We start from the raw sequence: 14,784 nt of genomic DNA, 5'->3' as shown, positions 1-14,784 counted from the left end.
TTCACAGCAAATTGATGATTAATTGTATTGTCATTCTGAGGGCTTATTTGGCACCCAAAGCAGCATACAAAGAACTTTTCGATATAGGATGCATTAAAACATTTTTTTACAAAGTTCATTCAGTGTCAGAAATTAACTGTTTTGGCCAATATTTGCCACCAGGAACTGATTTGAAATAAAGAGCAGAAGTCATATTTTTATTTAATAGTGCTTTTTTGCCATTTTTGGAGCTCAATAGCCTCCGAAGTGCATCAGATGGAGCAGTAAACTATGGTGCTATTAACTTATTGCCTACATATATTTGCCAACACAGTGCATGCTGGCACAGCTGAGCATTTTGGGTTAAAACTGTGCAGATACAGTTTCGGCGTTATGGCTCGGTGCCGGCCACAGGCCACACGCTAATAGCTCAGCAGTAGACTGCGTTGATTTAGAGAGACTGTTTTGCACTTTTTACCTTGTCCAAATAATGAATGACCCTGCAAAGAAAATATAACCTCTGTTGATGTCAGGCTACACTTTCTTTTTGGTTGTCTAGATGAATCTTTTCTGGTCTTGACTGAGAGAGATGACTTACTGTTGATCAATATTTATTGATTCACGCCTCTGCCTCTCTTGGTTTCTGCTCTTTCTTTCACTCATCGGCTGTTTTACTCTTACATTCTTGTGTTTTTATCATTTATATGTGTAGGTTTGGGGAACCGAAAATCGGTTCTTATTTGGTTTAATTTTTTTTTTTTAAATACTGGAAAAGAATGGTTTTGCTCCACTCTTTTGTTATTCTTCTATTAATGTGTCAAGCATAACGCAGCAACATCGGCTAAACCAATGTCGTGAGTTTGGGGCAGGAATAAATGTTTGATTGACCAATGGCAGATGGGGGGAATGTTGGGAAAACCTGTTTGAAAACAATCATTAAATTGGTTTGAAAAAGCCAACATACTGTTCTACACTTTAAGCTGATTAGTGTTTTTTGGAAATCCCTAAACAAAGACCAAAATTATAAAATATAACTCCTCCTACAGCTTTCAGGCTACATCCACCAAACTTGGTACAGACCTTCAGACTGTTCTGACTAAAGGCCCAATTATTCTTCCGGTGAAGTTCTTCCTTCGTTCAGAGGTAAAAAGAAGTTCGAAACAGTTGAGCAACGGTATACTGTTACGAACATTCAGACACCCACCACACTGCTGTGGGAGGGGTTTAGAAGTACATTTAAATATGAGGACACTCAGTAAAACCTTAAATAATGTGATATTAAAATGTGTTATCAATGACTTTATGCCTGATTCTATGAGTAAAATTCACATGAGATCACTTTTTAAAGGCTTTTTTAACCAATAGATGATGATTTAAAGTAGTAAATATGCAGTAGATAATGTGTAATTTGTCTGGTTTACATTCTGAATTTATGACGCTAATGCGCTAACATGCTATATGCAGCCATAATATGCATCAGTAACACTCTGTTATTGTAATTTATGATGACACTGATACTACTGCTGTTTATTAAAAGTGTTAATGGGCAGAATACAGAGAAAAGAATGATTACAGGCATACCTTACTGTGTGCAGATGTGTGAATGGCTTTCACTGCAGATGGCAAATGAGTAAATGGGCACTTGAGAGTATTTGAGTAGATTTGATTACTTTTGTAGACTAATTCAATGAAAAAAATGCATGACATGTTCCTGGAAAATGTCTCTACACGAATAATCGTACTGATGTAGGTAAATTTGCACCAGTTCGCTAATAACTGCATGCCGGTGTGTTCATGGTGACTGATCTTGACTAACTGAACGCTGTGAACAGGAATTAGCTGCCGGCCTCAAAGTAGGTGGAACTCCAGGTCACACCTATCAATGACGTGGACCAATGGCAGTGAGAAGGTGTTTAGCAGCCGGTAAGACGTTTTCCTAAAAGTTCGCCCAGACGAGCTGTTACGAACTACCGAAACGAACTCAAAAACACTGTAGTTTTGGCCAGATTTTGTCCTAAATGACGTCACACCCGTCCGTTCTTCAATATCGTATTAAGTATTTCGGGGCCTTTAGTGTGCTAAATCTTTTCTAACTGATCGGACTTTCGGTTTTCCTGTAACAGCCAATCAAATATCCCCAAAATCCCATAGAATTGCATTGACGGAATGTCTGAACAGGCCAAGACTCTTCAAAGTTTTTGGAGATATTTTTTAGTACACAGGTACTTTTAGTATTAGTTCTTCTTCAAAAGTGATAAAAGAATCGTTACTGTAATTGAATCATAGATAGTAATCATATTTATTACGATTTTCCTACCTACAAATGTGTTTCTTTCTCTCTCTCTTTCAGGTGTTGTGCATGATTACCGCTCCTGTCACGATGATTCTGTCGTCTAAGCAGGACGCCTCGTTCGCTTTTGCCTCGTTGGCCATCATCTTCTCCGTCTACATCACTCTAGTTGTCCTCTTCGTCCCCAAGGTAATGCAGAAAATCATTATATCAATACAAGAATGCATGCTAATGTAAATAGTATTACAGTGATTAATATTAATTGTAGAAGGAGTGATCAAAGTTAATGTGTGGCATATGCATCTCTCGTAATGGCCTGTCCATGAAATTTTATAGCGTGCTAAAAGGTAATGCTATGGAGATGTCTATAAACAGTGTCACTGGAGGGTAAAGCTGTTATTAGATGTCTCAGGGGAATATAAGGTGATGCTCCTCTTTCATGTCAAAAACCTTTCCCAACCTAACACCCAATAATAGCAGTTCCCTATCTGTCACTCACTCGATGTTGTGTCGATGTAGTGACACTAGGGGTCACTCTTGGGAGCCCAAGAGACCTCTGGTCTTTGATAAAAGGCCAATGAAAATTGGCAAGTGGTATTTGCATGCCAATACGGGTAAAAAAGGAGCTGGTATGCAACCACTCATTCAGATTTTCTCTTCGGAGCCGAACAGTCATGCTCATTGAGCTGAATTCTACTGTTCATTCACCTCTGCTGGATCTGATGGCGCATTTCAGCGGCTTCTCCCTCCTCTGCACTGGTGCACTGCAGAGAACGCCCCTGGGAGCTTCGGCAGAAAACAAAGAGAGTATATTTTCTGAAAGAGCTTTTTCCTCTAAAAGAGTATATTTCTCTAAAAGAGCGGCACACACGGAACGTCTTTTTAAAGACACGTCTTTTTAAAGATGCCTTTCCGATTGTGTGTTATTCCTGGTTGCAGTTGTTATCTCTCAACTTCGGATGGTCATGATCGCTGTCTTTCATGTCTTTCGTCACAGGCTGATGCCGAAATGACAGACATTCTTTCCCAGGCGGCCGCAAGCCTCGGGTTAGAGTAGAACCCTCCGCTCTCCCCTGAACCCTCGTGACTTGATGATTGGTTCCTGGGCTCGCGGCGCCGCTCAAAGCATCCATGCCCCGCTCCAGTGCCTTTCTTCCCGGATGTGCACGAGGAGCTGACGAAATCGTGGGAGGCACCTTTTACTGCCCGGCCCCGATTCCGCAGTTCCCCCGCTCTCACTACCCTCGATGGCGAGACAGCCAGGGGCTATACGGTGATTCCCCCGGTGGATAAGGCGCTCGCGGTGCACCTATGCCCGCAGAGCGCCGCCACCTGGCGTGGACACCCTAAGCTCCCGTCCAAGCCCTGTAGGCTTACGTCGTCCCTGATGGCTAAAGCCTACAGCGCTGCTGGCAAGCCGCCTCTGCCCTCCACGCCATGGCTCTCCTGCAGGTCCACCAAGCCAAGGCATTGAAAGAACTGCACAAGGGTAGTTCCACCCCAGATTTGATGCAGGAACTGCGCTCGGCGACTGACCTCGCTCTCCGAGCGACGAAGGTCATGGCACGGTCTCTTGGGCGGACGATGGCCACATTAGTGGTCCAGGAGCACCACCTTTGGCTCAACCTGGTCGAGATGGGTGAGGCCGACAAGACACGGTTTCTTGCTGTCCCCATTTCCCAGGCTGGCCTATTCGGCGACACCGTCAAGGACTTTGCCCAGCAGTTCTCGCCGGTGAAGCAGCAGACGGAGGCTATCCGGCACATCCTGCCCCGGCTCAAGATCCCGCACCCCGTCTGCTCGTCGCCAAGGGCGTCCCCCTGCGGTGACTGCACCGGATCCGCCACACAGACTTACACAGACTCCCATTCAAGATGCTGACGCAAAAACGCATTCTGGCGAGCTTCCGGCATCAAGATTGGTTCGCGGCGGTAGACCTGAAGGATGCATACTTCCATGTCTCGATCCTTCCTCGACACAGACCCTTCCTACGGTTTGCATTCGAGGGTCAGGCGTATCAGTACAAAGTCCTCCCTTTCGGCCTGTCCCTTTCTCCTCGTGTCTTCACAAAGGTCGCAGAGGCTGCCCTTGCCCCGTTAAGGGAGGTGGGCATTCACATTCTCAACTATCTCAATGACTGGCTAATCCTAGCTCACTCTCGAGACATGTTGTGCACACACAGGGACTTGGTGCCCTCACACCTCAGCCGACTAGGGTTTCGGGTCAACTGGGAAAAGAGCAAGCTCCTCCCGGTTCAGAGCATCTCTTTTCTCGGTTTGGAGCTGGACTCAGTCTCTTTGACGGCGTGCCTTATGAACGAGCATGCCCAGTCGGTGCTGGCCTGTTTGAAGGCGTTCAAACAGAAAAAAGCGGTTCCACTGAAAGGTTTTCAGAGGCTCTTGGGGCATATGGCATCCTCGGCGCTAGCCACCCTGCTTGAGTTGATGCATATGAGACCGCTTCAGCACTGGCTTCAGACTCGAGTCCCGAGATGGGCATGGCGCCACGGGACACATCGCGTGGTCATCACGCCGGTCTGTCACCATCTTTTCAGCCCTTGGACCGACCTCTCATTTCTACGGGCAGGTGTTCCTCTAGAACTGGTCTCCAGGTGCGTCGTGGTCACGACAGACGCCTCCAAAATGGGCTGGGGCGCTGTTTGCAACGGGCACGCAGCCGCCGGCCTGTGGACGGGCCCGCGACTGCATTGGCACATCAACTGCCTCGAGATGTTGGCAGTTCTGCTCGCCCTGCGGAGGTTTCGGCCGTTGATCCAGGGCAAGCACGTGTTAGTTCGGACAGACAACACGGCAACGGTAGCATATGTCAACCGCCAAGGCGGTCTGAGCTCTCGTTGTATGTCACAACTCACCCACTGTCTCCTCCTCTGGAGTCAGCAGCACTTCAAGTCGCTGCGAGCCACTCACATCCTGGGCAACCTCAACACTACAGCAGACGCGCTGTCATGGCAGGTTACTCTCAGGGGAGAGTGGAGACTCCACCTTCAGGTGGTCCAGCTGATTTGGAGTCGATTCGGACGAGCACAGGTGGACCTGTTTGCCTCCCAAAAGGGCCGTTCGACACTCATAACTATGTTGGGGGAGGTTACGTGTCGACCTGGTGTGCTGGCTATGAGGCACACAGTAGTCTGCCCACCACACACCACCAGTTCACGTAACACAGTTCAGCCAATTGTGGCGTTTCGTATAGGGACCCCTAGTGTCACTACATCGACACAACATCGAGTGAGTGACAGATAGGGAACGTCATGGTTACTTGTGTAACCTCCGTTCCCTGATGGAGGGAACGAGACGTTGTGTCCCTCCTGCCACAATGCTGAACTACCCGCTGAAATGGCCGGACCTTATATCGGCTCCTCAGCAGAAAACCTGAATGAGTGGTTGCATACCAGCTCCTTTTATACCCGTATGTCCGGGGGAGTGGCATGCAAATACCACTCGCCAATTTTCATCGGCCTTTTATCAAAGACCAGAGGTGTCTCGGGCTCCCAAGAGTGACCCCTAGTGTCACTACATCAACACAACGTCTCGTTCCCTCCATCAGGGAACGGAGGTTACACAAGTAACCATGACGTTATTTTCACACAGGAAGCCATCATTCTTTTCTGTATGTACAGTATATGTTCAGGTGTTGGTACTATTGATGTATGCTGTGCACAGTATGCAGATTGAATAGAGACATTATAAGCATGAGATGAATGGGAGAAATTGTAATGTCAAATATTTCATCTGTAGGAATAGAAGTTCCATCTTACAGTTAAAAGAGCCAATCACCTTTTTGATAGAGACATTGTCTGTCAGCTTACTTGAGAATGAATATGCGCATTAGTAATCAGTCATTCACCATTCAAATAGATAGGAGATGTGACTAGAAAATTGATGTATTCCATTCAGTTAGTATTCCATTCCAAACATGTATCTTATGTTGTATCAGAGTATTAAACTATGCTTTCTGTTCTGGTAAACTCAATGTGGTGCGTGTTTATGTGCTTTTCTATAGATGCGGAGGCTTATCACCCGTGGCGAGTGGCAGTCAGACCAGCAGGAAACCATGAAGACCGGCTCATCCACCAACAACAATGATGAAGAGAAGTCTCGCCAGCTGGAGAGAGAGAACAAAGAGCTGCAGAAGATCATCCAGGAGGTACCGTGACACTTTCACTTTCTTAAACACTACTGTATGTTTGGGATGTCTGATACGATGGCAGATGGTCACGTTTACTTAAATTTTCTCAGTGGTTTTCAAACCTGCTAGATATTTTCAATATTTTTAGTCCCAAACAACTAGTTAGGCATGTTTGCTAAGGCAAGTATAACTATTTTTATAGCTTATACCCCTCGTTTAGAACAAATCCTTCACCTTCCTGCATGATACATCAAATAAGGCAGCTTGTTGTGGAAAGATGCTTTTACACTTCTAAGCGATCACACTAAAGTGGAGAAACCCAAGCCATATCTGTCAGGATCCTGTCACAAGAGACTACTTTGTTTTGAGTCTTTTGAGTTTTCTTACCCTTCGGGGAACTTTGACTTTGTTGTTTTTCTATATAAATGAACCTTTGTTGATCTCTGCGATTTAGTCCTCGCCCCTTCTCTAACCCTGAAAATATCTAGGGACCAGAATATCATGAAGACTTTTGAGTGGGCTCTTTTGTCATGAGCCAGTAAGCAACCACCTGGCAGAGCCCTGGCAACCACCCAGAACACCCTAGCAACCACATACTGTAGCAATATGCTAACAACCACTCAAAACAACTTAGCAGCCGCACTGAAATGCTTTTGCAAACACCCATGCATTGTGGCAAGGAAATTCCATGGAAATGTTAACATTACCAAGTTTTTAGCAAAGCTAAAACCTTGTTTAAATTGCTTATTTATGCCTTTTTGTTACTGTATTAAAGAGATGGATTTTTAAAGAAATTGTGGTAAGACTTTACAGTAAGGTTCCATTTCTAAACATTAACATTTTTGTAAAGTGTTACCGAAATTGCATTGCTTATCCAAAATAAATCATGAGGTATGTACCATTTTTGTGCATATTTCACATACTTCACTGAAGGTAATGTAAGGTACTGTAATCGATAAGTAATAATGTACTGGTAACACTTTACAGTATGTTTCCAACCATTCATTTACACCATTCGTTAACATTAATTAATGCATTAGGTATCATGAACAATGTATATTTTTTACAGCATTTATTAATCTTTGTTAATGTTAGTTAATAAAAATACAATTGTTCATTGTTAGTTTCTTGTTAGTTCATAGTGCATTAACTAATGTTAACATATACAACATTTGATTTAAAAATGCATTACTATATGCTGAAATACATTAACTTAGATTAATGCAGTAAAAGTATTGTTCATTGTTAGTTCATGTATACTAATGTTAACAAATGAAATATTATTGTAAAGTGTTACCAATTTAATCTATAAAACATAATTGTAATTTAAACATTGAAACATATAATGTAGTCTAATCACAAGTATTGAATATTTGTAATCTGAGTATATAATCCAGATTACTTGTAGTCCATTACTACCCAAATATATTCATGGTTTCAAAAGAGGGGTCAAATGGCACTTTATTTTCAATTTATGCTACCAGTAAACATTTTCCAGAAAGACAAGGAAATGTCTAAGAAATAGATACACAGCACATCTTTTTGAATTCATAAGTGACACATTTATGAAGTCACTGCGTCTCAGTGTTGTGTCACGTTAGTAATGTTTAAGAGGCCAAGAAAAATGGGGAAGAAATTTTTAATAGTCTGGATTCTGTTTGCAGGGTTTTAGAATTATACATACAAATTGTTTGAGAAACTAGTACTTTCTCTGACAAATTACATATCAAGTTTTGACTGTAAATGTCCTGCCATTATGCTGGAATTGTCCCGCAGTGACATTTGCATGAGCAAGCACCATTCACATTTTCTTCAGAATGTGTAAAAATCTAGTTTTGCATGTTGTTTCATTTTCTCTCTCCAACAGAAAGAGGAACGTGTATCAGAGCTTAGAAATCAGCTGTCAGAGAGACAGGCCCTCCGTTCCCGGAGACGCCCGTCCTCCTCCAATAAGAACCACAGCTCTCCTCCTCTCCCGACTTCTCAGAATGATCCCAAATCTCTCCTCCCTCCGCCAGGATACCCTCTTCCTGCTTCAGACAACCACTCCCTCCCTCCCACCTTCTCTAACTCCTCCAACCTTTACCAGCCCGACGGCAAGATCAACCGCAACAATTGTAACCCCAGCCGACTGCAGCTCCTCTACAAGTGATCCTAGACACAGAGGAGACACAAAGTGGAAATTCAAGTGGGACCATGGCAAAGTAAAAAGTGGGGAAGCTACCTTGATTTGCCATCCAAGTTCCCTATTTCCACTCAGCAGACTACTTTTGTTTCTTTGTTTGTTTCTTTTGTTTCCTACACACTCACTGTTTCTCACGGGTGGTTTTATTGACAAGGAGTCTTGAGAATCTGGTGTTGATTGAATCATCGATTTGTCACCATATTTGAAAGCCTCACAGGCCGTGATAACCAGTACATTGTTCAAATGACTAATCCTCAGCTGTTTTTGCTTCTAAAAATTGTGTATGAAGAATGACTTGCTAAAAAACATCCTTACAGAAGCATCTTGGTTAATAGTGGATTACACGAAGGGGCCGTTCACACAGGATTTGCTGTTGTGCCCTGCTGAAAAGATCAGCATTTGTTGTGTTTTGGGTGCTGGTCCCCCGCATTGAATGCTGATGTGCTGGTGTCCCCACCAGGCTTTTAAACTAGCTTAACTAGCTTCATCAGAAGACCATGCTGGTCAATAAGCTTCACCATCAAGGTTTAGTTGGTGAAAAGCATGGCTATGCTGGTCCACCAGCTAAACCTGAACCAAAACAGCACTAACCAGCATAAACCAGCCTAGACCAGCATGGGAACTGCATGCTGGTTAAGCTGGTCTTTTTAGCAGAGTGCCCATCTGTGCTGTTTTTTAATTGTTTTTCTATGTAAAGCTGTGCTAGATGGAAGCCTGTAACTGTTGCAAAATCTTACACCATCAGTGCCACGTTTTTAAGACAACATGATCACATGGAAAGTCGACATGCTGCTTCCGAATTTTCATGTAACCTGAAATCAATCCCATTCTGCCAAATTACTGACAAGCACCATCCACTATCAGATATTTTGCATCAGTTAAATGTCTGTACCTTTCTCTGTGATGCTACTGATAGCGTGTCACATGAGCAATCTTCCAGACATGGGTTCTGGTCCCATGTTAACCAGGAAGAAATCGCTTTCACATACAGTAAATAATGGTGAGTGCAATTCGGAGGTTTGCATTTTTACTCCACTGACAGTTAGGTTTAGGGTTGGGGTTTGGGTCCACCCTGTGGACTTTATACCCAAGAACTGGTCAACAGTACTTCCAGCTTCGGCGATTGGGGCAAAGTCCCTTTCAAGGCAAGTCAGTCCACTCAGCGGCCATCTATGGAACGCCCCCCATCAGTTATTTTTTATAGATACAAGCAACAAAAAAGTACAGCTCTAATCTACTTGAATGGGGAAAGAACGGAATCTCTAAAACAGCTGGTCAAGATTACGATCAATGAACATATTTCAAATCAGCAGTTTAATCTGACAACAGTGGTATCATAAATTGTGCTTCTTTAGCATAGATCATGCTGAAAAAAATTATATTTTTAAGGCTGGTCCAGCTAATGTGCATTCTCAAGTTGAGTGACTGGTGATGTCTGTATCTAAAAGATGATTGGCTCTTTTACCTGTAGGGCGGGGCTTCCTTTTCTACATCCGCTGTATTGGGTGTTCCAGTTTCTCCCATTTACTTTAATACAAGTGGTCCATTTAGCTTGGGCTAAACAGTCTTTGACTGGGGGCAGTAGTTTGAATTTCAGTGAGCAAAGACTGATTTCAGCCGCAGAAATTTCGACATACGGTTGGCGAATTGAAAGTGTCATCAGCTGGTGTTAAACACAAAAGTGCATCCTGTGTGAAAAGCTCCTAAATGATCCCACTATGGTTTTTTAGGGTTATATTTAGAGCTGTACCGATACAGTCATACATTGCAATCCTTTTTCCCATATTTCATCGAAACCTAAGATCCTTTTATCAATATCTTTTATTTATTTCCTACAGTTCAATAAATGAAGAAGTAGTTTGTCAAAATAATCGCACACTCAGAAACAGGCATTTCTCCTTGTGATCAGAGGTGCTTCTGCAAAGCGCTGTACTGGACAAAAATGATGCGCAACGAGCAAGAGAGATTGACTGTAAATTCACACTCTTGCACATTTGGTGCAGTATCAATCACGGTGCAATGATCCAGTGATATCATGTGCAACCGTAAAATATTGTGCACAACAGTCTGGTTCTGGTAAAACTCCCATTCATTTTCTCCATAGGGGAATTGATTATTAATGGTAAAATATAAACCTTTAAAGACAGACCATGAGCTCTGAGGTTGTTAGTTGATGGTATATGCTACTGGAAAAATACTTCTGGAACCAAGGCGATTGAAAAGCCGGTGGTCACTGTTGCACTCTATAGCATGGTTACCTTTGAGTCAGTGTGGTATTTTTGATAACATCTATGACTTTTTTACTTTTTACTTTTTTTGGTAGGCGCTTTTATCCAGTGTTTCTTGCAATGCATTCAAAGTTTACATTTTATCCATTTGAATGTTCCCTGGATATCGAAGCCATGACCTTGCCGTTGCTGGCATCATGCTCTACAATTTGAACTTGTTTAAACTTGTACCATTTACAGGAACTACTATTTTCTTTCTTTTATGTATATCCTCATTATCATATAATGTACACATAATATACATTTTGCAACCTCACCATGATCTCATAAACATAAATCTTCCTTACGTACAGATGACAGTATGTTTTGTTTATTCCCACAGGGGAAAAACATTTCTGTGACTTAAACAATTTGTCACCATGTTAAGTTACAGGGACAGTCCCACTGGTACAATCTGTGGTTAAGTGGCTTGCTCAAGGGCATAATGGTGATAGCTCATGGATCCCTTCTGTGGGTTCGAATCTAACCCCTTGGCTACTTTTGTATATTGGTTTGGCTGTAGGCAGCTTTATTTCTCCCAGAGCATGCTGTGATAACATATTAGCAGTCACTGAGCTCTTGAAGCTTTTTGAAGGCTTTGCACAGAGGCTCTTTATTTCATCACAGATTTTGAGGGGTTTTGTTTTTATTAGATCCTTTCTGTAGCTGCAAGCTTTAGATTCAATCTCACTACATCGCAATTCAGTTTGCTTCTGAGTGGCAGCTGCTATTGGAGGCATCACTTCAAGGATATCTTATACTTTGCAATGCAAATACCATTAAAAGTGTATCGGGCAGCTATCTTTGTCCTGTGTGGTTGGGTGTAATGACCAAGGTATTTGAAAAAGGGGAATTAGTCTATTAAACAGGACTTAATTGAGGTTCCAAAAAATGTAATCGATTACTAACCCTCTCTTCTGTCATCACCCACAAAACACACATTCATATATTCACACTCACATCAGCTGTTTTATTTAGTCATCACTCAACATTTCCTTTTATTGCAAAGGTTTGATTAAATAAAAAACAAAACTGTACAGTGCAGTTCTCAACCTCCTCAACTGTAATGCCAACTTCCTCTAGTTGACTGTCTTCAATTTCAGTTTGACCTTCTGAAAGGGATAGTTCACTCCAAATTAGAAATTCTGTCATCATTTACTCACCCTCATGTTTTTTCAACCCTGTATGTCTTTCTTCTATGGAACACAAAATGAGATATTAGGCAGTATGATACAGCCTCAGTCACCATTCACTTTGATTGCATTTTTTTCCCTGACACAATGAAAGTGAAAAGTGACTGAGGCTAATATTCTGTTTAACATCTCATTTTTTGTTCAACAGATGGAAGAAAGAAAGTGATTAGGGTTTTGAACAACATGAGGGTGAGTAAATGATGACAGTATTTAAAAAAATGTTTATACTCTGTATTTTATTTTATTATATAAATTGTTATGAAATATATATACGTATATATATATATATATATAGTGTCAAGAAAAAGTATGTTAACCCTTTAGAATGAGCTGGTTTTCTGCATTAATTGGTCATGAAATGTGATCTCATCTTCATCAAAGTCTAGTATAGACAAAAGTATAGACAAACACAATGTGCTTAAGCTAACAACACACAAACAGTTATAATCTTTCATGTCTTTATTGAACACATCACATTAAAAATTCACAGTGCTGTGGAAAATGTAAGTGAACCCTTGGATTTAATAACTGGTCAATACTCCTTTGGCAGCAGCAATAACTTCATCTAAGCGTTTCCGGTAGCTGCTGATTAGACCTGCACAATGTTCAGAAAGAATTTTGAACCATTCTTCCTTACAGAACTGTTTCAGCTCAGCCATATTCTTATGATATCTGGTGTGAACGGCTCTCTTGAGGTCATTCCACAGCATCTCTATTAGGTTAAGGTCTGGGCTCTGACTGGGTCACTCCAAAAGGTGGATTTTCTTTTTTTGAAGCCATTCTGTAGTGGATATACTTCAATGTTTCGGGTCATTGTCTTGCTGCATCAACCAACTTCTACTGAGCTACAGCTGGCGCACAGCCACCCTGACATTATCCTGTAGGGATGCTCTTTGAGTATTTTGTGGTGTGCCCTTGAGTCATTTTGGCTGAACGGCCACTTCTAGGGAGAGTAGCCACAGAACTAAATCATCTCCATTTATAGAAGATTTGTCTAACTGTATATAGATGAATATCGAAGCTCTTTGAGAAAACTTTGCAGCCCTTTCCAGCTTGATGCAAAGCAACCATTCTTGATCATAGGCCTTCTGACACCGCTCATGCTACTCTCCGTGATCCACGCACAACTTACCACGTGCCCCATTGAGAGCGAGAACCACTATTCGTGACCACGAGGAGGTTACCCCATGTGACTCTACCCTCCCTAGCAACCGGGCCAATTTGGTTGCTTAGGAGACCTGGCTGGAGTCACTCAGCATGTCCTGGAATCGAACTCACGACTCCAGGGGTGGTAGTCAGCGTCAATACTCGCTGAGCTACCCAGGCCCCCATGTGTGTTATTAGTTAAAACAGATTGAGTTTGTTCATTATTGTAACTTAGATGAAGATCAAACCAGATTTTAAGACAAATGTATACATAAATGCAGGTAATTCCACAAGTTCACATACTTATTCTTTCCACTATACATATACATATGTATATATGTATAGTGGCAGAGTTTTACTTCTCTGTTTCAGATGGACTGTTTCTCTTACCTGCCTCATTTTGTTCTTTGACAAAGTATCATTTGTCTATTCATAAGTGCTTCATAAGTGACATTAGCTCACTGCTCATTATTTTAGAGAAGTGATTATTACCTCATAATACTTGGAAAGTAAGCACTGGTTCTCCAATGCGAAATAAACAGGCTATGTTTGGAATATCATACTACCATATTACTCTTAATATTTCTGCAGTATGTAGTATGTATACATTGCATAATATGCATAGTACTGTGCAGAGTTCTGTATCGCAAAATGCAGTACACTGGACTTGACCTTATTTTGCCACAATTTTCAACTTTTTCTTGACATATTGTCAGACATCACATTTTTAAACTTATTTTGTATACTGTGCAGTATTCAGTAAGCAGTACGCTAGTATTATATTCTGAATATAGAGATTGAACTGCACTATGATGTCAGATTTTATGTGTAATAAGCACTTGTGATTGGCTCAATGGTGCTCTGGTGATTAACAGAAAAGCTGATATAAAATGACTCACTGGGGGTGTTATAAACACAAATACAAACACCACCATGGTCTACTGTAATAAGATTATACTCATAATTTTTTGGTCAAATGGTGGTACGAAATAACCATAGTGATGTTAATGCAATGATATGCACAATTGTTGATTGTGTAAATGCTAAATGTACATTATAAATGTATTCTCTTGCACATAAAGTATGAAGTGTATTCTGTCAAAGGTATTCGTATGTGGTATTAAAAATATATTTGTATTTGTACTATGATAGATTCTGTAAACACAATTGAACTGGTGTCGGTGGTGAAATAAAGACAACAGTTGTTTTTGCTACAATTTGTTTTTTTGTTTTTTGTTTTATTCTTCATCTTGTTAGTGTTTTGTGTGTGTGTGTGTGTGTGTGTGTGTGTGTGTGTGTGTGTGTGTGTGTGTGTGTAAGTGTTTGTTAAAAGAAAATATTGATTTCTGTATGTTATCTTACATTTGGGGTTACTTTTTTACCCATCCATTTTTATTCATCATAGTCCTGTCTCTCGGGCACAGAGTAATATTTACTTGTACACAGTTGGAGATGTTAGGCAAAATGTTTGTCTCAGGCACCATTCACTTTCATTGTGTGGAAAAAAATGCAATTAATGTTAATAGCGACTGAGGCCATACCATTCTGCATAACATCTCCTTTTGTGTTTCACAGAAG

At 41.5% G+C, this 14,784-nt stretch overlaps 1 protein-coding gene across 1 annotated transcript in view; it reads left to right on the top strand.

Moving 5' to 3' along the window:
* LOC127425258 (gamma-aminobutyric acid type B receptor subunit 1-like) overlaps window positions 1-14,412 on the top strand; it is a 193,419-nt gene extending 179,007 nt beyond the window's left edge. Inside the window, exons 22-24 of the mRNA XM_051671006.1 lie at window positions 2,330-2,458; window positions 6,290-6,433; window positions 8,283-14,412. Of these exons, the coding sequence (XP_051526966.1) occupies window positions 2,330-2,458; window positions 6,290-6,433; window positions 8,283-8,567 (558 nt within the window). The 3' untranslated portion in view covers window positions 8,568-14,412. The remainder of the gene's footprint in view (window positions 1-2,329; window positions 2,459-6,289; window positions 6,434-8,282) is intronic.
* The last annotated feature ends 372 nt before the right edge of the window (window positions 14,413-14,784 follow it).

Source organism: Myxocyprinus asiaticus, chromosome 34, assembly GCF_019703515.2.
Source record: "Myxocyprinus asiaticus isolate MX2 ecotype Aquarium Trade chromosome 34, UBuf_Myxa_2, whole genome shotgun sequence".
Taxonomy (NCBI): Eukaryota; Metazoa; Chordata; class Actinopteri; order Cypriniformes; family Catostomidae; genus Myxocyprinus; species Myxocyprinus asiaticus.
Note: the sequence above shows the minus strand (reverse complement) of the source record. Positions and strands in the feature narration are given on the sequence as shown.